The sequence below is a fragment of the Platalea leucorodia genome (genome assembly GCF_965183815.1).
Source record: "Platalea leucorodia genome assembly, chromosome: 3".
NCBI lineage: Eukaryota > Metazoa > Chordata > Aves > Pelecaniformes > Threskiornithidae > Platalea > Platalea leucorodia.
Genome location: NC_138825.1, coordinates 110559186 through 110581438, shown reverse-complemented (window position 1 = coordinate 110581438; position 22253 = coordinate 110559186). Strand labels below are relative to the sequence as shown.

At 43.8% G+C, this 22253-nt stretch overlaps 1 protein-coding gene across 1 annotated transcript; it reads right to left on the bottom strand.

Annotated features, from left to right (window-relative positions):
* Positions 1-18434: 18434 nt before the first annotated feature.
* ID2 (inhibitor of DNA binding 2) lies at positions 18435-19927 on the bottom strand. The gene is made up of 3 exons (XM_082306715.1): positions 19484-19927; positions 19220-19284; positions 18435-18547 (listed from the first exon to the last, which is right to left on the bottom strand). Exons 1-2 carry the CDS (start codon positions 19829-19831, stop codon positions 19228-19230), a joined length of 405 nt encoding a protein of 134 aa, XP_082162841.1. The 5' UTR covers positions 19832-19927; the 3' UTR covers positions 18435-18547; positions 19220-19227.
* Positions 19928-22253: the final 2326 nt, after the last annotated feature.

Genomic DNA, 22253 nt, shown 5'->3' with positions numbered 1-22253 from the left:
TTAACAAATGGAAGCAGGTTATAGAAATCAAAATGCAATTTAAAGCTGATGAAAAGCTGATTTTTTTTCTGGCCGTAGTGTGTTTCTTGTTTTATTTCCTTGATCTTGTGCTTAGGTAGCTCATGATTGCTTTGTTAAAGTCTTCACATGGAATTCTCCAGTAGAGGCGTGTGTTCATTGCAGCTTAGCACAGCTTCTGGCACTGTAATGATTCAGTTCTTTTGTGGTAAAACATAAGACTGATGATAGAGAAGGTTTTCTTTTATTGAGCTTCTAGTCTAACATTTGTATTTTCATTTGTGGTTCTGACTCCTGTGATGTACTTCCTATTTTAGTTAAGTTTTGTTTTAGAACTTTATGCCCTGTCTTCTAGAAAGACTCAGAGCTACAGGTTTTTTAGCAATGTTTTCTCAGTCATAAGTGATTGTAGATCCTTAATAAGACTGATACTCGCAACACCAGATGTTTGGGCCTTGAAAAGCATTAAAAGGTGTTCTTTTTTTTTCCCCAAAGTGTGTTTTGTTATGGTAATGACACTGGATAAACTTCTAAAAGAAACGCTGTTGGCTGATTTCCTTCTCTTAGTTTATCATATCTTAGGGTCACCTTCTTCTGAAGTGGAAGAAAAGAAAACCCTTGGAATATTTTAGAAGAACATGGTCTTTTGGAGGAAAAAGAAAAAAAAAAAAAAAAAAAGTGAGAGGTTGTGTGAGGTTTTATGTAACAAAAGGTTGTATTTGAGAGTTAGTGTATATTTCTTTTAAAGATGGGATTCTAGCAACAGAGCATACTTTTTGTTATGTGAATTCTTCGTGTTGCCATTACATAGTACAGTGTGTTTCACCTTTCAAGTCTCCTTTCTGAGTACTGATACCACATATCTTCGTTGCTTCTTACAGAAGTAACTTGGATTGGAGAATTATCTTTTTAAGTAAACCAAACAATGCCTGTACATCGTTACTTGAGTACAACGTGTTTATTGTTTATGAAAGAGAAGGGGAGGAGAGGAATAATAGTGGTCAATTATAAGATTTTACTTGTGTCCAGGATTTCTCATGATAGAAACCAAAAGAATAAAGTTTGAATGGTTTGCGTGTGTCCCTGGAACCTAGAAATAAAAACACAGACATAAAATATTGACTGTGGGGAACAGTAAAACTAAAATGGAAATTCTGTGATGCCTTACTGCCTTTCCTCACTAATTAAACTACAGGGAAGCAATCAGCAGAGATTGAACTTTTTTATTTTTTAATATTTCTCTCATCTGAAATAATGTGATGGTTTGTGCTTGGCTAAAGGCAATACATATTCTTGAATGTGTTTACATATCCTAGCACCTTCAAATCTTTCTGAATTTGTCATAGTACTTTTGAGAGGCAGAAAAATGTTACTAGCCTTATTTTGGACACCAGAAAAATACCACCTCATCAATGGTAGAATACGGAGTTTTATATATTTTCTAGTAGAGTCAAGAATTGAGTCCCGAGCTTTCATCTGCCAGTCCAATTGGGCTTTTATTGATATCAGAGGCCCCCTTTATTTTATGTTCATTTAAACCATGAGAAGTCCTGAAATCTAAACTGAAGGTTACTATGAAGTGAGCTTTCTGTCATCACTCAGCATTTTTTTTTTCCATCCTCTGGATGTCTCCTCTTTGACTGTATACCTTGCAGCCTGTTTGTGGTCCTCTCCCTTTTTGGCAAAAAGTTAAGATTCTAACTTTGAATGTCCTTGGCATGCCAGTCATTTGGGACTAAGTAAATTTGCTTTCCCTTGTCCTTACTGAACTTGCTTATGTCCTGTCTTGCCACCACTCACCACGTTCAGTGTATGAGTACATCATGTAGAACACCTGGAACTGTTTCAGTTCTGCCTCACCACCTGACTGGTAGCTGGGGCTTTGGTTGCTGACAGTGTAACTTACCTTCTCTTCAACTTCTTCATCATAACCTCAGAACTGCTGTACACTGCAATTTTTCCCACTTCAGCAATGGCAGAAAATCCTGTTCTACTGTGGTGGTGGTGGTGGTTTTTGCTTGGATGTTTTTTTTACCCTAGGAAGGTTTTACAGCATATGTAGGGTCTAGGTTCTACAATCAAGTTTTTCCTCACTTCTCTCCATCCTCTTCCTCATGTCCTGGGAGATTCACAGGATATACATATCCACAGTCCACAAAACTTGTTTTAAAATATATTTTATCTAATATCTTTGTCGTGGACAGCAATGGACACATCGAAAAAAAGCGCACTAGTTTATATCTGCCAATGGAAAGAACCTTTAAACTTTATGAAGTGGGGGAAAAATCTGCTTCTTGGTTTCCTTACAACTATTCCTGATAAATAATCAGGCAACACTTGCTCATAAGATAAGCACAGTTGTCAGCTCATCTGCTTTGTAAGTAGTCCATTAAGATTCTAGAAGAACTTTAATGCTGCACTCAGGAAGAGTTAATTTTCCTCATGGACCTCTGTAAGTTATGCTTGATGCTGCAGGTCTGAATGGCGCTGCAAATAACGTAATGTAGAGGACATTTTAGGTCTTGGTTTGGAGTAATCTGACGAAAGACAAACTTTAAAGACTTACGTTCATGAGTGTTGATCTAGTATGCCACGATTTAGGAGGTTCTACATTTGTTTAAAGACTCAAGAGCCAACCTTTGGTGTTCAGGTATTTTTACTCTGAAAGATAAAAAGAAATCTTGATTAAAAGACACCCTCAAACCATAAGCCTATTTAACTTTAGGACATATTTACACCTTTGGAATATAAAGGAGGCTTTAGAGATTTTGTTGTTCCTGGATGCCTTCTGGTCTTAATTTTCAACATCATCTTTTCAGTAGCTCCTTTCAAGGTGTGGCGAGGAACCATGAATAATTTCCTCTGTCTTCACCATCTGTGCTGCCTTCTGCCTCTCTTCCATCTGATGACAGACTAGCTCAGCTTCATCAGATCTTTTTATATGCTAATATGAACCAGAGTCTTTAATTTTGTAGTCCATGGCTATAGTGTTCAATAATTATCTTTTTTTTGTCCCATAGTCTTCACTTCAACTTTCAGGGCTCTCTATACAGTAATTTCTTTAAGCACCTGGTAGGTTCTTTGCAATACTGGGACCCATAGAACTTATTTTTCTTCATTTACAGTGCACACTTTACTACCAAGCAGAAAGTACAATGGTGAATCATCCTAGATTTGCAAGAGAAGGCATTTATGCTTAAAATTCAAATTCAGGAAAGTAGTCCCACTTCTGTTATTTTCCAGTATATGAAAGGGACTGTTATTTTATTCTTGTCCTTGAAAATATTTGGACATGAAGAAAAAAATGCAAATTACTTTTGTTTAGATTAGTTGTCTTTTAGCAAAGACCTGACAGTGATGATGGCTCATCTGAGATGGACCAGAACTCCTTTGCCTGAATGACTGGCTTCTAAAAACATATTATAACACCAGTTTGCTCAGGTCCTATAAACTACTCTATGGTTCTACAATTATTTTTTTTTTTTATTTTAAGGGCCAGTAGACAAAAAAAATCACCTGTATTTAAATGGCCCCTGGAGTTCAAGGGAGGGTGGGGAGGGAAGAAACCTATCGGAGCTTTTTGTCCTCACTATTCATTTCAGGCTGTGAAAAGTTGGATAAAGTAGTTGGACACTCATCCTCCTACTACGATGAACTCCTTTCTAGTCTTTCTGTAATACCTGGAAAAACAACCTTAGGGCTTTCTTGGGGTTTTTTTGTTTGTTTCATTTTGGTTTTGTTTTTGTTTTTTTAGTATCTATCAGCACCTATTTTGAGGTCTAGCTGTGAACTGTGTAATCCCATGGCATACTTGTAAAAGTTGAGAAATCCCTGACTATGATAGTGAAACTCAGCCACTTTATGCAAAAAGATGTCTCTTTCTACGTATTTTCATTACAAGACCATAACGTTCACTTCTCGGAGATATGCTCAGACTGAAGAGAAGGAAATTCTGTTCATCAGTGTCTCAAAACTTGTCTCTGAAACATGTGCTGGGCATTTCTTTCACATTCAGAGATGGCATGTTCAAGTGACAACTGACAACACCAGAGTCTATCAGCGTATAATATGGTATAAGGTCTACTCCTCACAGTCCAGAAGTCCTTGGTTTTGATATGTTAAGCACCATATTCATCTGCCCATTCCTCTCCTGAGTGTTTTAAATATGTGGTGGGTGGCTTGAGTCATGATTGGGAACAGGATCCTAATTTTTCTGTCCTGATTTTGTGTGCATATATATATATATATATATCTCCTGATTTATTTTGATACATACTTTTTGTCTTTAATGTAAGAAGCAGAGTTTTCTCTTCCTACGGTGTCCTTAACCTTAATCCCTGTTCAGTATGTTCCCAGGTCTATGATCAGAAATTCAGTATACACATTTCTGGTATTTCTCACATCACATTGTCAGAGTTTTTTGCTCTATCAGTAACAAATCTCAGAATAGCATCTCTTTCTGATCTGATGAAAAATTCTTTACCTGTCCTAGTCCACTCAACCCTCCTATTGCAATGTGAACATTGGATGTCTGTCAGTGTTAGAGTGCTGATGTTTCTGTGCGATGGGAGAGATCCTTACTAAGAGCAGAAAGGGCTCTATGAGAGAGTTATCTATGAGGCCTTCTGTCTCTTCTCTCTCTCGGCTGAAGGTCGTCTTTGGACTTTCTGTTGGAGCTGAAGAAGCTCAGCCATCCCATAGTTTGCTCCACGTTCACTTGGCAAAGTTATCCTGGTGCACCAACCGCAGTGTTCATTCAGTATTTTCAGAGGTTCTCTACGTTTAATGAAATTGTTTGCAGTGTGGAAGACCAAGGGAAACAAACTGGGTAATGATCAGGACTAGGACTGCAGGACAGAAACTCAGTGGAGTTTACAACATTGTCTTTCACGATTATGTTTCTTTTCAGTTTGTAACATTGTTCAGGAGAGCAGGTGAAATCCACACTTAGGGCTTTCTCTGCCACTTCCACTTTTTTAGATAAAGTGTCTGTGAAGTCCTGTAGCTTCCCCTCTTCCCAAGCGACTCTGTTTTAACTAAGGAATGTAATTTTCCTGTAGCCTCCCATACCTAGGCCATTCTTCCATGACCAGGATGTTAAGAGGTGGTATTTTTGTCTTCACAGGATCAAGTCAGGATCATGTTAATAGCTGAGCAAAGCTATCTGAAAAGGCTGCTAAACAGGATAATGATATATGACATGTCTATGGTGGAACCTGGTCAGTCATAGCGGCACGCTTCATCAGAACCCTGGCAACCCTTGAGGACAGTCTCCACTGTAGATAGTTGTCAAGCTCTTCTCTGCTTAGAGCAGAGCCAACAGACTTTGAGCCGACATTTAGCAAGAGTTATGCCATCACACAGCTATCTAGGAGCTAACACTAAGCTTGTCAGATTGATCTACCAGTCTTAGTATGAGGACTTGGACACCCTTTTCCAGGTCACTGAGAGTAATGTGTGGACATGTTTAAATACACATTTTAAAATGGAGAAAAAAAACTATTCACAGGTTACCCTGAAGGGTAAGTCTTTCTGGGAACTCCGGAATTCTGTAGTGGAGCCAGGACTGAGATGGCACAGCACCTGTATCTCAAGTATGAGCTGCGGATGTGGTGTGAACGCATGTCATGGATAGTGCGAAGATTGAAAGTTCTTAACTGCCTGGGAACATGTGGAATTACAATATAAATATGTAAATGAACAACACTTCTAAAAAAGTAAATCACTGCTGAAGAAATGATTTCAGAAAAAAAGTTACTGAAGGTAGTCATTAAAATCTTCCAAACTGATGCTATGTAGCACTGAAATTTATTTGATTCGGTTATCTTAGAATTATTTGGTTCTGAAAATACTCTTAAGAAAACATCATCAAAATGCATTTGTGTTTATCTATTGTATGGTTTTCTGTTTAATGCTCTCTGAAGAAAAACAGGCAGAAACAGAAAAATAATTCAAGATAAGTTAACTCCACATAAATGTTTGGCTTGTCTAAGGACAGTGCCCAGGGGTTACCTTTGAATATATATTTCTTCTCCCCAGTTATCTTACAAAGCTAAATTAGGCAGGGGAACTGTGTAATACTAAGAAATGAATAATTACTAAAAAAAGACGACTTCCAAGATCAGAAACAGGAGGTTCCGAACACTTAGACCTGTCCAGCATACCAACAGTTTTTTGTCCAGATAGTCATATAAGTGTATTTGTTTTTCTTTCAATGACTGGCTCAGGTCAGTATGGCCTAGCTCTGCTTCCTGTTGAAGCTAAGGATCCAGTCAAGACAATGTATAAACCATGATCAGTTTTCTTGGAGAAAAGGAGGGACACCTGTATCATGGAGATACAGCTATTGTAAGACAGGAGAGGACTACCTGGAACCATATTTAAGGGAAAAAGGGAGGACCTGGGGGAATTATAAGTCATCTTTACTTTGGTGTCTGCAAGAACTTTATTCATCAAGCTTTTATTATGCATCAGGTGTTTAAACTTCAAGTATGAAAGTCAATATGGAGTTTTCAGGAACGACCCTTATCAAATTGCTCTAATATCCTCCTTTGGCTGAGTAGCTGGCCTGTGGAAGATGGATACAGCAGATGTGATATGTTTGACTTCAGTAAGACTTTTATCATCGAAGCTTAAGCAAATCATGCAGTGAAGTGAAAGCAGACTGCTTGAAAAGGTAGACTTGGGGTGATTATCAATTATCTCATGTCAAAGTAGGGTCACATGGGGGTCTGTTTGGTCCGTTTTATTCAGTATTTTTATTAGCAACCTTACTGGTGGAATGTCAAAGTTTGCTCTTGTCTGAACCTGCCTTATCCCACAGGACAGAATTACTTGATACGTAGAGGACTGTAAATTAACATGATGTCATTCAGTAAAGGCAAGTATAAAGTATTGCACTTAAGAAAGTGAAATCAAATGCACAAATATAAAATAGAGTATAACCCACTGAAATACTGCAGAAGACAGTGGGGTTGTAGTGTGGCTAGTAAAGCATTACTAAGCTAACAAGATAAGTGATACTGTTGAAGGTAGAGAGAAGAAAAGGAAATCTCTGAGGGGCGTATTAATAGGAGTATCGTACAGTCCAGGAGAGGTATGCCCTGCTGCTGAAGGTGTACTGTGTCCAGACCTGAACACCTTTAATAAGCAGCTGGAGGAGAATGGCAAAAACATTTAGAAAACATGACTTACAGGTTTGTAATATTGAAAGAGTTGGATTTGTTGAGTTTAGAAGAAGGAAGGCTGAATGGGTGTAATTTCTTGATATGTAAAATGTTGTTACAGAAAGATTGTAAGAAACACCATCAGTGGAGCACAAAGTAATCAGCTTCTAATTTGTGGTGGGAAAAGACAATATTCTGAAAATAAAAGCTTTTTAATAAAGTAATATCAGTGTTACTTAGGGAAGTTGTGGAATTTCATTCACTGGGAGCGCTTGAGAGTAATAAAAGTGAACGAGAAGAATCATAAGATGACCTCCTGCCACTCTGGTTTGCACTTTTTGGTTTTACATAGCAAAATGCACAGAAATTTGTTTCAAGCAGCAGCTGTCACTGCTTTCACCACTGATGGGACTCCCAAAGGAAAAAACAGCATGTGCCAAACCATTTGCTTTCCTGGGAGATTCACTGATGGAGTAAGCCTGCGTGTAAATACCCGTGAAGGAGCAAGAGTTGCAAAATTCCCTCTCAGAAGGGCAGAAATAGAAGTTCAAATGCAAAAGGTCACACTTTAAATCTCTACTGTGAAACAGGTAAGTGCAAGGGACCACAAAGCTGGTTGGACACAAAGAGGCAGTGGCAACAATAACAGGGGAAACCCCAGACCATTCCAGTTGTATGGGATACAGTGGTTGCCAGCATAAACAGAGGAGCAAACCAGTATATTTTGCATATTGGATTAATAGCTTCTTGTTCATGCCCACTCACAAGTATCATTTCTGTATTTTGCACAGTGACCTTATACCCAGCCTATCTTCATGTTGGGTTTTTGCTTCTTGTTATGATGTTATTAACATCGATATTTAAATGTATGCATCTTGGAAAAATCCAAGGAAAATGGTTTGCTGTTTGCTTTTTAACTTCTTAAGGAATTTTGTACTTCAGTGCCCTGTCTCTCCTTTGTCGCAGTATCAGTCAGGCTCTTGTTTTAATTGTCTCTTCACTGTTTACATTATGTTGTTCAATTCCTCAAGGGTCTGCTAAATTTAAATCATCTTTATGCTATGATAGGATGGTAAGAAAGGAGAGGGAATGTGTATCTAACGTGCTTGTTTAAGCAAAATGCAATCTACATAAAATCATGTTACCTGATCTACATTCAGGCCCAAAGAAACGGCTTTTTCCTTACACAGAGATGTGTGGGTGCCCAGTGCTTATGCTTTCTCCCTGGCTCTTTTTTACTTAGTGACATAAGCAAACCTAGGACTTGAATCTACATTAAGACTTCCAGCAGGATAAAGACCATTCTTTGGCCTATCGTGATGGAATCTCTCCCATTGCTACTGATACTCTCTCTCTAAAACATAATACTAAAAGCAGTGGCTACTCTGGGAGCGCTTCTAGGCCATGTAACTCCCAAGTCATGAGTGGCAATTGTTGGAGTGCGTGGCAGGCACAAATTCACATGATATAATGCCCAAAAATGTTGCTGCATTGTTTAGTATGACAAAGGTAGCCCAGTATCATACCATTTTGGACATGCTGGTTCATAAGAATTCCCGAGAGAGAGAACTAAATTTCCCATTTTTACAGATGAAAGAGTGACATGACTTGCAGAGGCCACATACAAAGTCTGTGGGAAGTTGGGGCTAAGAGCTATGCCTCATAACTCCCACTTCAAAGTCTTAACCATGAGATCGTTATTTTCCCCCACATCAGTGAAGCCCTGTTTCATCACCTTCAACAGCTGATAAATTACTTGTTTGAGCTGCTTAAACACCAGAACTTTGAAGGAAAAGGTAAGAAGTGTTCGTAGCTTTTAAGTGTTTTCATGGACACCTTAAATCATTCACCAACTTTATAGGCATCAAATGAAATGGACTCTCTTTCCTGACTTGTAATTAAGTGCTTAAGAAATATGTGGAAGCCATCAATTGATCAAAAAAACTTAAAAATGCATTTCAGCAATAGTTCAGAGACTAAGAGATAGTAAACTAGTACTTTTTAAACTTGAAATTGATTACATTTATAAAGCTTTTTTTTTTTTTTTTTTTTTTTCCTCTCCAGGAAACTGAAGAATATCTACAAACGCCTGCTTGGTGAAATACTCAGTTACTTAAAGAGGCGTCTCTATCTGAAGGTCTCTTTGCAAGTGTTCTTTTTTTGAGACCCTTTTGTTATGACTTACATCAAATTGCCACGCAGTTACCTTACATTTACCTTTAGGTCCTACATTTCAGTGTGACAGTGTCTCAAAGACAAGGACAGACACCCAGTAACTGATTACATGAAATAATAGTTCTGAGTATAGCTCCACTGAAGCCCTCCGGCATTTGCTTTTGGCTACGTCTATACTGCAGTCTGACGGTGTTAGGTCAGCTCAGGCAGGTGAGCGTGACCGAACCAGCAGTCAGGTTGCGAAGATGTACATGTCAGTACAGCCTTGTATATTTTCCATGGCTGTCTCCTACATTGAAGTCTGTACTGGACGATCTTCTCTGGTGTTGGTACCCAGCCTAGCAGGATGAAAGCTTGTTTTGGCCCATCTTCACATACTGCAGTCGTGCTTCCCAGTTGTACTACAGATGCATCCTTTTTCAGGTTTGGAAAAATGCTGCATCTTCACATCCACTCCCTCTGTAACCTTTGGGTTGCTGCATGAATTAATGCCCCCAAAAATAGCATTTATAGAGTTGGTTTTCCTTTGTAAACCTGAAAATTGTATATCAAAAGAACCTGCTGTTACTGTTTCTTAGCAAATGACTTTCCTCATTGGCAAATCTGATTGACAGAGAAATTTAGATCACAGAACTCTTGGTTTTAGTGTCAGTCCTCCTTTCCTCTCTGTCATTTACTGAACTCTGCTTATTATGTCTATTATTTTTGATATAAAAATATTCCTTTTTATCCTTTGCTGCATATAGACCTGAAGGAAAAAAAAAACCCCACACTATTTATTCCTTATGTAAACAATATTAAAAAAAAACCTCCCGATTACTTATTTATTTACATATTTATTGGTAAACCCCTGAAATCATAGGTGAAGTCATGGATGTTATAAATACATAGGATTTCATCAGAAATAACACTATTCAACGAACCTGAGTATGGAATCTAAAAAAAATAAGTTGTCAAAGTCGACCTAGTTTTTCCTCTCCCTGTTTTAAGTGAATTACACGCTTCCTATGATAATATTTTGTTGTTACACTATGCTTGGCAGGAATTGAGTTACTGAAGATTATTCATTCATAGTTTTCCTAGCAAATGAACCTGCAAAAGGAAGTTTTTAAGAAACACTTTTACAGGTAATTATCTTATTTTTCTTTAAAAAAGTGTTAAATTTGGTCAATTATGGCAGGCATAAGAATCAAGGGCTAAAATCCCAGTTTATCTTCTATAGGTTATGCAGTGTGAATAATCTACAAAATGAAAAAAAATCATTTACATTCTGACTGAGGTTCAAGGCCAGCTGGAACTAGCATTTTATATTTGTAAATACTGTGGAATTAAACAATAGGGTTTTTTAGCTCTTTGTTAAAACTCTTCGGTGAGGCTGGAGGATAAATCTGTCTATCCCCTTCCTTAGTTCATAGGACAAGTAAGTTTTCCATACCTTTGTTCTAATATCTCTGATTTTTTTCTTGTAGAATTTGTGACTGCCCTCACTTTCTACATTGTAAAAATACTTTCTTCTGTTCTGCCTCTTTCTTACCTGGACAGTTGTTCTTTGTCTCATTCATTGTATTTTCCACTTTTTCATTACCTGTGAGTCTTTGCATAAAACCTGCTTTTCTCTTCCCCTGGCAGAATCACGGTGATTTTCTTCGGGTGGGGGAGGAATATGATATCACTCTTTCTTTCTGTCCTGTGTATCCCTCTTGTCTCCTTCTTCCACTTTTTGTCTCATTTCCATTGTTTCGTGACAGGTTGTTGCCACTTCACATATTCCAGTGGAACTCAAATAAATCTTGAAGTATCTATCTGCTTCATTTTCTCGCTCTCATGCCTGGCTTCTGAGGGTTGGTTTTTTTTTTTTCTATTTGAAAAATTTCAGTTCTATCAGGCTCATAACTCACAAATCTGCTTTCCTCCAGGTCTGTCATAGTCCAGGTATATGTTTCTGCCTTTGGATATCTCTCCATAAGTGCTTCCTTTCCCCTGGCAAGTCCTGTTCATCCATGTTTTTTTTATCTTTTTGGACAATATTGCCAACCTCAGAGCCCCCTAAAATAGTAATAAAAATAACAGTAAGTGCTCAAAGCTGCCAAAAAAATAACATGCTATTCAATATTAGTGACAATCTGTTTCAGATTTTCAGTTTATGAGAATTTTTGTCACGCTGTCAATAAACTAATAATTGCATGTTGGATGTGGTGTGTACATAGCACACACAGTTTTTATGTATATATTTATTACAAAGGTCCAAACTTCTAAACAATTGAGCTTTTCTTCCTCTAAGCATGGCTTTTTTTCCTAAATTAGACTTAGATTGGAAGGATAGAAAGATCCTTAGGTGGGTGCATGAATCAAACAAATTCAGTCAAAAAGTTCAGTCTCCAAGGAACTCTTAACATTTTTAAATGACTGAAGAAGCAGATTTACAGCGGAATTTAGAAATTTAATTTTATGGGTACTGCGAAGTTTTAATACTTACAGGATGAGGTCCAACCAACACTTGCAGCTTTTTCGGTAAGAGTTCCCACAATTGGAATCTGAGAAAAATGGGAATCAGTAAGGATTAGTAAACAGCATGTGTCCATGTCTGTAGCACCTTACTTCATATCTGTTGGGTGGAAACATCTATGTGCAGTTAAGCAGCTTTTTAACAAGACCTAGACTGAGTTTATGGATTTGGCATGTGATTTACTCAGCCTTCTAACTGTTACATCTTTTGAAAAGTACTAATGGGAGGTTTTACTTAATGTGTTTTACACAAACTTTTTAATTAAAAAAGCAAACCCTTAGCAGTGGCAGCTTTTTCATACACTTACGAGCAGAAATACAAAAGCAAAAGTGAGATACTTTTCCAAGAAGTTGTGAAATGTAGCTTAACCAGTTTTTCTAAAATAGCCTTCCCATCGCTTTATTCCTGTATATTAACTCATGTTGACACTGAATCTGAACTTAAAAAAATATTTACATGTCCATATTCTTGGTCTTTTTTTGCATGCTTTTGCTCTGGGAGCAGATCTCTCCTACCCTTCACAAATGGAAGACAGGTATCATCTTCCGTCATCTTAACCTCCTGCATAACGACGTCCACGAGTAGCGTTTTCTCCTGTTTCCAATGAGGTAAGTCTTTGTGCCTTTCTGATGCTGTATGAGTTTATGTCTTTTCTAGAGTGCATTAATATGTTACAGCTGAATATGAAGCTACTGGTCTGAACATGGCAGAAACCTCGGCACCAGTGTCTGTTGTGAGCACAAGCTCTCCTGTATTCTCTGCTCTCTACATTGGTTTCCGGTAGACTGTAATCATATTCTTTCTCCAAGTACTGGACAAATTTCTAAAAGATCACGTAGCGCTTGTGGGTGAGCATGAGGTTTACAGAAAATATGGCTGAAGGACACTTCCAGAGGTTGTCCAGTACATTGCATTTCCCTGGGGTGCTGGTATCGGACGTAGCTAAACCAACTCAGTTCTGTGGGGGGTAAGAAACTTTCTGCTTGAGTGAGATGGTCGGTCTGGGCAGGAGGCTCGGCTCTCTAGTCCGGGTGGAACTTGCACGAGACTGAAAACACAACTCAAACTTCAACCTCATTGCTTTTTTAAGGCAAGATATGCTGCTTTGGTCTTGCCCAGTCTAATACGCGGGAGAGACTTTGTCTTATATTATCTCTGTCCTCCCCTTTTCTTCCTGCCCCCTCTCTCCCCCTTCAGAGCACTACACCTCTTCTCAGGATGAGAAAAAATAAGATGACAGGTATAACTCAGGTAGAGTATTCAAATTCTGTATTGACAAACAGTACAACAAAGTGAATCTACGTGCCAAAAATATCAGGCAGGCTGTTCTCGGAGAACACGAGATGCTGAGAGTACGTGGAGGAACTATCACCCGACGCTGGCCTTACGCTCTTCCCTAGGCATCGGCTGCGGCAGCTGCCAGTGAGAGGATTGCACGAGGTGGGCTTCAGCGAGGCAGTGCTGCTGGTCCTGTGCCGGGTCAAGTGCAAGATGGTAGGTACCAAAATAATTTGTTCTCTTCCAAATGAAATTCAGCAGATTTACAGTCCAGTTCTGTTTAAAAAAAAAAAAAGAAATTAAAAAAGAGCTTTGTGTGAGCTTTTGAAGTTCTGCCATCAGCAGTAAAACTTAAGAGCTGGCTCAAGCTCTTAGTTTTAAGTAGAAATACCTGATCTATTCATAAAATTGTTTGCCACAGACATGGTGTAATTTGTGGGGATACTTACTGGAAATTATAATGATGTACTCTTTTGGCAAGTAATGCAGTTAGTTTAATTGTTTCAAATCTGGATAGGTCCTGTAACTTCATATAATGTTGTATTATCTATTCATTCATCGCGTTCTTGTGAGGATAGACAGCAAATGAAGGGCTTCATTTTTCTCAGTTTGGCCCTATTTGCAGTCTTTGCCCCGTGTCCCCTCGTTTTTTATGTTTTGTCAAGGCAAGCAACTAACTGAAATATGAATTCTTCTCAGTTACTGTGATTGACTCCAAAAGTAATCGCATTTGTTTGTTTCCTCTTTTGTTTCCTCCTTCGATTTACTTTAGCAAGTGGCTCACGCAATCAGTGACTGTTGCTGTGCAATATGAGCTTTGTTTTATTGAAATAGTGTTTGCATTTGGCTCTTGCACTTTAGAATTAGGATAACTTAGATGGCTGTTCTGGAGAGGAAGATGATAATGTGGATAAAAGAAACCGGATTTCAAAGATCAAACGTTTTCATGTATCTATCTGTAGAATCAGAAAATACTGATCCTTTTGCAAAACAGTAGTTTTAAAGAGTGCATTTGTGAAAACCTTTTTCTGAACAAAATTCAATCCCAGTGTTTATATAGTTTACTCAGTCTTTCGTCACGCAACAGTTGCGTTGTTATCCCTCTTCCTTACAGCTTCTGGTAACAGCTGTGTAAATCATTGCTTACTGCGTGTAAGTAAGCAAGGACAGGGGTAAACAGGAGGACATGCTTACTTACAAATATGATAATTCTCACTAGTAAATTATTTTATATCTTTTCCACATTGCGTGAATTGATCCAGACTCAAACTGTTGTGTAGGAGAATCCGTACCACATACAACAAGGTTCAGAGAACGTGTTTTACTTTCCAGAGTCGAATACAAACTAGCGCTAATCAAAAGATGCTTTTCCCGTACCAGTGCAAGCGAAGCATTTATTATTTTAATGCAACTTTTCCTTCAGATCTTTACCAACCGCTTTACTTCTTAGGAGTGAAATTCCCAGCTAGCAGAGCTGACTTGGCTAAAACATCATCTCCCAGAAGCAGCCACAGAATGTGTACATAGTCCATGGGAGACCTGGGCTCTGTAATCGTACGAGGTGAAGGACCGGGCGGTTTTACCCGTGTGCACCCACGCCTCTGCTTGCCGGCAGCCCCCGAGCGCGGCGGGCGGAGCGGCGCCTGCCTTCTGTGCCCAGCCCAGAGGGTGGCACTGGCCCTCCACGCACCGCGCCGGCCCGCCGCGCGCCGCCCCGGCCCGCCACGCGCCGCGCTGGCCCCCCGCGCGCCGCCCCGGCCCCCGGCGCGCCGCCCCGGCCCCTCGGGGCGAGCGGCCCGGCGAGGGGCCAGCGCACAGGTACGTGCTGGCTTAGCTTCCAGTCGGCCTTCTCGGTAATGGTTTTTGTCACAACGTTGGCGCTGGTGCTGGAGGTGGCTGGTGGCCGGTTTTGGTGCAACAGACAGCGCTGTTTTCCCCGGGGAGAGTAAACAAAACCCAGGCGGCCGCGCTCTGCCTTTCCCTCTCCGGGGGAGAGACTGGAGGGGCTCCCACCACCCGCCTGCGTGAGACGGCCGGTTTCTGAAGTGCTCTAATACGTACCACCAGCAGTGCGTTACGTGCTTTATAATACAGAGATGTTCCCTGGAAAGCCAAATGAGACGTTTCGGTGCAGGGTGGTGGCTTGGGCTGGTCCATGCGTTGGTAAGGGCAATACACAAGCAAAGCCAGGTGTGGAAACCTCTCTTCTAGAGGGGAAAGTCCGCTTCAGTCTCTTGTTGGATTCCCCCCCTTTTTTTCCCCCCGTGGGGAAGTGTCTATAGGTGCATTTGCAGCTTTCATGCATGGCCTGCTTGAAAAGATTTTACAGTGTTTCAATATGATTATTGCTAAAACTGTTTTGCTGTCACGTAGTTGAGTACGGGTCCTCTGGACCTGCTGTGTTCAGCTAGTCGGTTAAAGGGACTGTTGGCAACAACTGAGAAAACGAGCCAGGGAAAGCAGTGAACATTTCACAAATTTTTCTAATGTATTCTGGAGAGACAATGCTATAGAGTGAAGAAATCCCCCATCCTCAAGGAAACTTCAAGAATTAACGTTAAGGCTTCGGGCACTCAGCTTTGACCTTGCTGTTTATCTTTGAACGACAAAATCTTAAAGAACAAAACCAGAGAGTGGATCTCTAAGCAGAGCACCTAGCTTAAGCCTCTAGTTCTGATCGGAGGAATGCATTGTCGAGACGATGAATTAGTTAATCCTGAAAGAGGAAAAATTTTTTTTCTTTCTTAATTTACATTTTTAAAAACATGTTTGTTTGTTTTCCTGCTCAGCTCCCCACGCCTTGTAAATTGTGAATTTCTCTTTTGGCTATGCATGATAAGGAAATCTTTTTCATTCTGCAAGCGTGTTAATCATCCTGTAGCTTAAAAATATCAAAGTGCAAACGCCTTAGTTTCTAAAGGGGTTGATCTTAAAATAATTACAATGATCTGACTGTTGCAGCTCTTTCTTTAATTTCTTAAACTGGACTGTGGGTTTAAAGTGATGCTTACTGTGGTCTCACCCTAAAATGGACAATAGGGTGAAAAATTAGTTTTGAGGGAGACATTGGATGGCGATTACCTTGGCTTGTTTGGAAGGACGGAGATCGCAATACCGTGATTAGAACCCCGAATCTGCTACTGTTCAGAGTGAGGTAAAACATACACGAAAAGGAGTATTTTAGGGACGGAGGCGTGCTGATCTGCAGCGCTGAAATATTTTATTGCTGGGCTGCCGGGGTTAAACGTTCATTGCACGAAGTTGGAACAAGCCCTGGGCTCTGGGTGCTGAGACAGTAGCGGGGTTTGGCCACAGGAGGCACAGCCGGCGAGGTTCCCTCCAGCTTGGCGGGCTGGGGGGCACGGCTCTCTCCCCTGGGTGCCCCCCCGCTCACCCTGCTCGTCTTCTGGTTGCATGGGTCCTCTGAGGGTGCGCTTCTGCTCGGGCAGGGCAGGCTGCTGTATTAAGAGATCAGAGCTGGCTTTCTCCCAGCCTACGTGAGTGGATTTGGCGTCAAGGGCAAGGAAAGGCAGCCGCTGCTGCCCCGGAGCACCCCCGCCCGCCTGTTCGCTGGTGAAGGTCTTACTGGCCCCAGGTGAGGCTCCTGCCCTTCGCTCGGGGAGCCCCCGGAGCCCCGGGACCCCGAACGCGCTCCCTCAGGCCCCAAGCGGGGCGCCTGCCAGCGCGCCGTACTCACCCCAAGCATCCGCGAAGCTCCCTTCGCTCCTATCGCAAGTGCTTCTCTTCCTATGTAGGACTCAAAACTTAAACTTCCCATTTCAGGCAAGTTCATAAGTGAGCTTAAATTAGCATGTCATCTGATAAGGCGCAGTTCCTGCATCCACTGTCTTATGACAACTAAACACATCTGATGATAAACAGCGGTAGTTACAGTGGATTCATGGGGCACAGTAAGCGTCCCCTGAACAAGGGATGGCGCATAGCTTCTGAGGGCAGAAGAGAAAGAAGAAATAAACTGTTACTGGCTTTCAGGAATTTAGACTCCTATTTCAAACTTAATTTAATTCTTATGGAGAAAGAGTCCCTTTAGGAGCAGCCAAAGTTTAATCAGTAACACAACAGCGATTTAGCTCAATTCTCAGTATCTTAGTCATACTGAGAAGCTGCTGCAACTGATTAGAAACCCCATTTCATTGAAATATTGCATGGAAGCATGAAAATTCCAGTGTGGAAAGGCAACAGTCACTTCATCATTCTAGATCGCATGTTAACGCATCACCAGCTCACACATTCAAAGCCTTTCTAGAGAAATTTAATAGTTGGGGGACTAATAACCACCCACAACCCTTAATTCTGAGCGATTATTCTGAACACAAATTAACAGATTGGGGCCATTACTAGTGAGAACTGAATCATCCAGAGGGGTGGGAGGGGGGAAAAGAGGCAATACTCCATGGGAACGTTTCAGGATTAACTGCTTTTGTACGATTCCAAACACTTTGTCGATAGCATCCCCTCTGTAATAAACTCCTTTGCTAGTTCCTTTCACACTGGTTACAGGCAGATCACTTAGAAGTTTGGTATATACACTCAAATAAGATTTTCCAAGTTACAAAAATTATTATTCACTCCAGGTAATTTTATTCTTTATATTCTCTACATACTTGAATTTTTACTTGGTAAAGTCATAACAGAATGTATTAAGTACTTAAAAAAAAACAAACACAAAACGAAAAACACAACACAAATCAAAGCCAGCAAACAGTTGGTCCCCAAAGAATAAAGCAAGCAATCAGTTCAATAAACACACTTGATTTATTTTGTATAAAAAGGGTTAAGTTTACAACTAAACTTTTATAAAAAGTTTAGCATGATTAAGTACATCATTACACTTTTTGCAGAAATGTAAATTTCTGCCACTATACAAGAAAACTCTAATTAAAGAGTTCACAAGGTTTCACTCATATATATATATTTATATATAAATATATACACAGCATTCAGTCCTAGGTTTGTGTCAAAAAGGTAATTTCTGACCACAGACTCTCCTAAAAAACTGAACACTGGATCCTTCTGGTACTCACGCTCCACCTTTGGAAAAAAAAGGCAAAGTCTGCTTTAAAATGGGCAACTCCTTGTGAGATTTTTTTGTTTCGCTCCCCACGGTGGGAATAGTATATAAAGGAAGCCTTCCAACTAGGGAAAGGGTATTTAAGAGTCTCTTCATAAATAACTAGGTTCAGTCCAAGTTGAAGAATGGGGTGGGGATAAAGATCAATCTTGATTTTTTTTTTTCTTCTTTATTAATTTTAAAAGGTCCTTTTAGTTAGATGTGGATTTTCCCCTCCAGATACAGCTGAAAAATAAATTCAGCACCTCAAAAAAAAAAAATCCTGTAGACATTTTCTTGTGCAAAAAAAAAAAAATCTCATCAGTGGAACACCTGCAAGAGATTGAAAAGAGGCATATTTAGGAGAATGCTAACAGGGCAGAGATCCGGACAGACTGGCGCCAGAGAGGAAGCCACAGTTTGAACATTTAACCAAACACTCAGAGATTGGGCAAACCCTGGCGTCCAGATGCAACACATACACGCTCACACTCGCTCTGAAGAGCGCAAATTGAACATTAAAATAACATACACTCAAGGGAAAGGGTAGAAAGAGGATTCTCAGTCCAATCTCTGTTTAGATCTCTGTAAATGCAATGCTCAGAGGCGCCAGTCTGCCTCTTACAGCAATTATTTGATTAAAAGCAGTCACTTATTTAACTGATAGCGCAGACAATCCCACATCACAGAATTAAGGAATTGTGCCAAGATTCCCAACTTAATCAGTCACTTTGGCTCGGGAAGTTAAGACTCCAAGCGCAGATAACGAGGGAATCTGCATTAAGCGGCAAGTAGTATCAGAGCAGCCTGTGCTGCTCGCTGAACCTTAGCAACAAAATACACCTTGGACCGTAAGGCTCAGTTACGAGTCTAATTTCTTACTGATTACCAAGGCATCTCCTCATCAACTCTTAGGACCGGTTTTTGGAAACGGCCGTCGCGCCTCCCGCTCCCCAGCGAGGCACTTTTTACCTGAAGTTTAGAAATAAGCAGCGCTGCACTCACCGTTTGATTCAGCCACAAAGTGCTTTGCTGTCGCTTGACATCAGCTCTGAGGGGAACTCGGACGCCTGCGGGGAGAGAACAACACGGGGGTAAGGGCGAGGTGCCCGAGCGCTCGGGGAAGCGGGAGAGAAGCGCCGCGGGCCCGGCGGGGGAGCCCGGCGGCGGGGAGCGGCGGCCGTGCCCGCCCCGTCCCCTCCGCCGCGTCTCAGACCGCCCTGGGCTCCCCTGCCTGGGCGAGGGGGCAGCCGGGGGGCAGGCGCCTACCTGTAGCGAGAGGATGCTGATGTCTGTGTTGAGGGTGGTGAGAGGAGTCCTGGAGGAAGGGTTCTGCCCGGGCCTCTGGTGGTGGAGGCTGACGATGCTGGGGTGCGAGTCCAAGGCGATCTGCAGGTCCAGGATGTAGTCGATAACGTGCTGCAGGATTTCCATCTTGCTGACTTTCTTGTTCTGCGGGATGCTGGGCACCAGCTCTTTCAGCTTGGAGTAGCAGTCGTTCATGTTGTACAGCAGGCTCATGGGGTCATCCACGGGGGTCTTGCTGCGGGAGATGCCCAGGTTGTGCTCCGAGAGGCCGTTTTTCCTGACGGACCGCACCGGGCTGAAGGCTTTCATGCTGGAAGGCGGGCGGAGAGAGAGCGGTTCCAGCGGACGGAGGGGGAGCCTGCGGAGCGCTGCCGCTGCCCTCCCGCTCTGGGCGCCGCCGGAGCTCGCACTGAGGCGCGGGGCTGCGCGGCCCCCCCTTATAGCGCCGCCGCCGAGCGCGGCCCGCCCTCGCTGCCATTGGCGGCCGCCGGCACGTCCATCACCCCGGGGCGCCCTCGCTGGCGGGGCGGGCGGCGCGGGGGCTGCGCGGGCCTTCCGCCCGCAGAGCCAATCCCGCGAGGGGGCGTGGCCGCGCCGCACAGCTGAGGGAGTAAATAGTGCGCGGGCCGGCGCCGCCCGCCCCGCCGCCACGGCCGGGGCCCGCGGCCCTCCCCGGCGGGCGGCCCCGGGTCCTCCGCGCCGCCGTCGCAGTGCCCCCTCCGCCTTCCTGCCCCCCGTCCCGCCGCGGTGCCCTCCTCTGTGAGCGGGCAGCGGCTGCGGGGGCCGGCGGTGCCGCAGCGAGGGGCCGGGGGGGGCTGAGCCTTCCCGAGAGTCACCGTGAAGGGAGGCACCGAGCGGGTTTTCAAAGTACCGGTCTGAAACACGGCAGCGCCAGCCGGCGGCCGGGGCAGCAGCGCAGCGCTGTAGGCTGCAGATGTAAGCACGGAGCATAAAGACGCATAGAAAGCGGCCGCAGGTTCCCGCCGCTGCGAAGGGGCCGGCGGGCGCCCGGCAGGGCTGGCCCCTGCCCCGCGGGGACGGGGCTCTCGGGCGGCCGTGGGTGCGCGACCTGCCCTCGCGGGGCTGCGGCGCCGCGCCGGCGGCACGGGGCTGCCGCGCCCCGGGCGCTGGTCGCGGCGGGTGACAAACGCAAATACCGCACGCTGCGCTTTTCCCAGCTTCTGCGTGCAGCCAATGAGACCTCTTCCAGAAACATTCCACGGGGAAAAGTTGGGGTTTTTTCGTTTCGCTGCAGAACTGACTGGGATTGTAAGTTTAGCTCCGTTGTATTTTTCTGTATTTTGCTTATGCTGACGGCTGTGTAGCATACCAACATAGCTTCAACCCGTGTTTTCACTGTTACCTGAGGAAAGTCAAACTTCCAAAAGCCCGGACTTACACATACAATTGATATATATATATGGAATTCTACACAAACCGCAGCAATTCTGTAATAACCACCCGGGCGCTTAAAGTGCGTTAGCGTTCACTGCAAACAAAATCGTAGTAACAGCGTACATCCATAACACCGTGAGGATCGTGCTGTCAATCATAACTATTAAAAGCAGACAAATACTGGATTTATCAGCGCTGTTGTTGCATAGCTACGCTGGGGGGGGGGGGGGGGGGGAACACGATGGACACTTGCAGACAAAGCTGCGGAGAGCTGGATCGATATTTTTTCCAATTAACGTGGCATCCCTGAGCCGGTGGCGGGCCGCTCGCTCGCAGGAGCCGCCGGCGGCTGTCACGCCCGGGCGTTTGCCCCGGGCCTCTCCCGGGGGAGGGCTGGAGGCGGTGCCGGGGCGGACAGCAACGCGGCTCACTCCTGAAACGCGGAGGGTGAAAGTGAATCTCCACGTTCAGCCTGATGGGAAGACAAACACATCGTTCAAGTGCGGTTAAAGAGAGTAAATAATAATAAAAAAACACCCTGTCAATTAACGACTCGATTAAAAACGCCACTTAGGGCGACCTCAATCCCGTACATCACTGAAATCTGTTTCGAGCGCATCTGGCGCTTGGTCTGCGGCCACAGGTTTTAGTCCTTCCCCGGGCTTGTGTTTCTGTCTCATGAATGCACCAGTGGAAGAGATTTTGACACCCTTTTGGGTGTAACAATAGCCAAGGTAAACAAGTAGGTCCGCGCCTCTCCCGGGAAGGTGATCTGTCGGTCCCGGGGAGCGCGGCGGCGTTACAGCCGGCTCCGGCCGGGCTTCGCAGAGGACCCCGGTGCGGACGGGTTGGGTTTGCCGCACTCGGGGCTCGGGCCGGCTTTCTGAAACACCGCAGGAGTCGTGCGGGGAGCGGCGAGCCCGGGGCCCTGCTCTGGCAGCGCTGACCGTCGTGCGCGCCTTCTGCACGAAAAGCAGAGGCGGCGGCTCGGCAAGCCCCGCGGCCCCGGCGCCTCCTCGCTCCCTCCCGTTCCCCGAACCGTGCTCTCGTAACCCCGAAAGCCTGGGCAGCGGCCCGCCGGCGCCCTGACGCCCGCCGGCCCCGCGGGCTCCGCCCGCCCCGCTGCCCGCGCCCCGCGGGGAGGCGGCCGGGCCCCGCGGGGACCCCCGAGCCCAGGGGGCTGCGGGCCGCTCCGCGGGGCCGCTCCCCCGGGCCCCGCTGCGGCGCTGGCCGCCGCCGCCGCCTCTTGTGTTTCAGCCGGGATTTTTACAGCCGCTTCCCAACCCCGAAACGCTGCTGCGAGCGCACATCTGGTAGGAAGCCGCCGCCGCTCGCA

Bases quoted from the DNA above. Each gene is read 5' to 3' on its own strand.
- ID2 (XM_082306715.1), bottom strand. From the start codon at position 19,831: ATGAAAGCCTTCAGCCCGGTGCGGTCCGTCAGGAAAAACGGCCTCTCG. The intron at 19,285-19,483 runs GTAGGCGCCTGC...CTCTCCCCGCAG, and splicing joins TCAGCATCCTCTCGCTACAG to GCGTCCGAGTTCCCCTCAGA.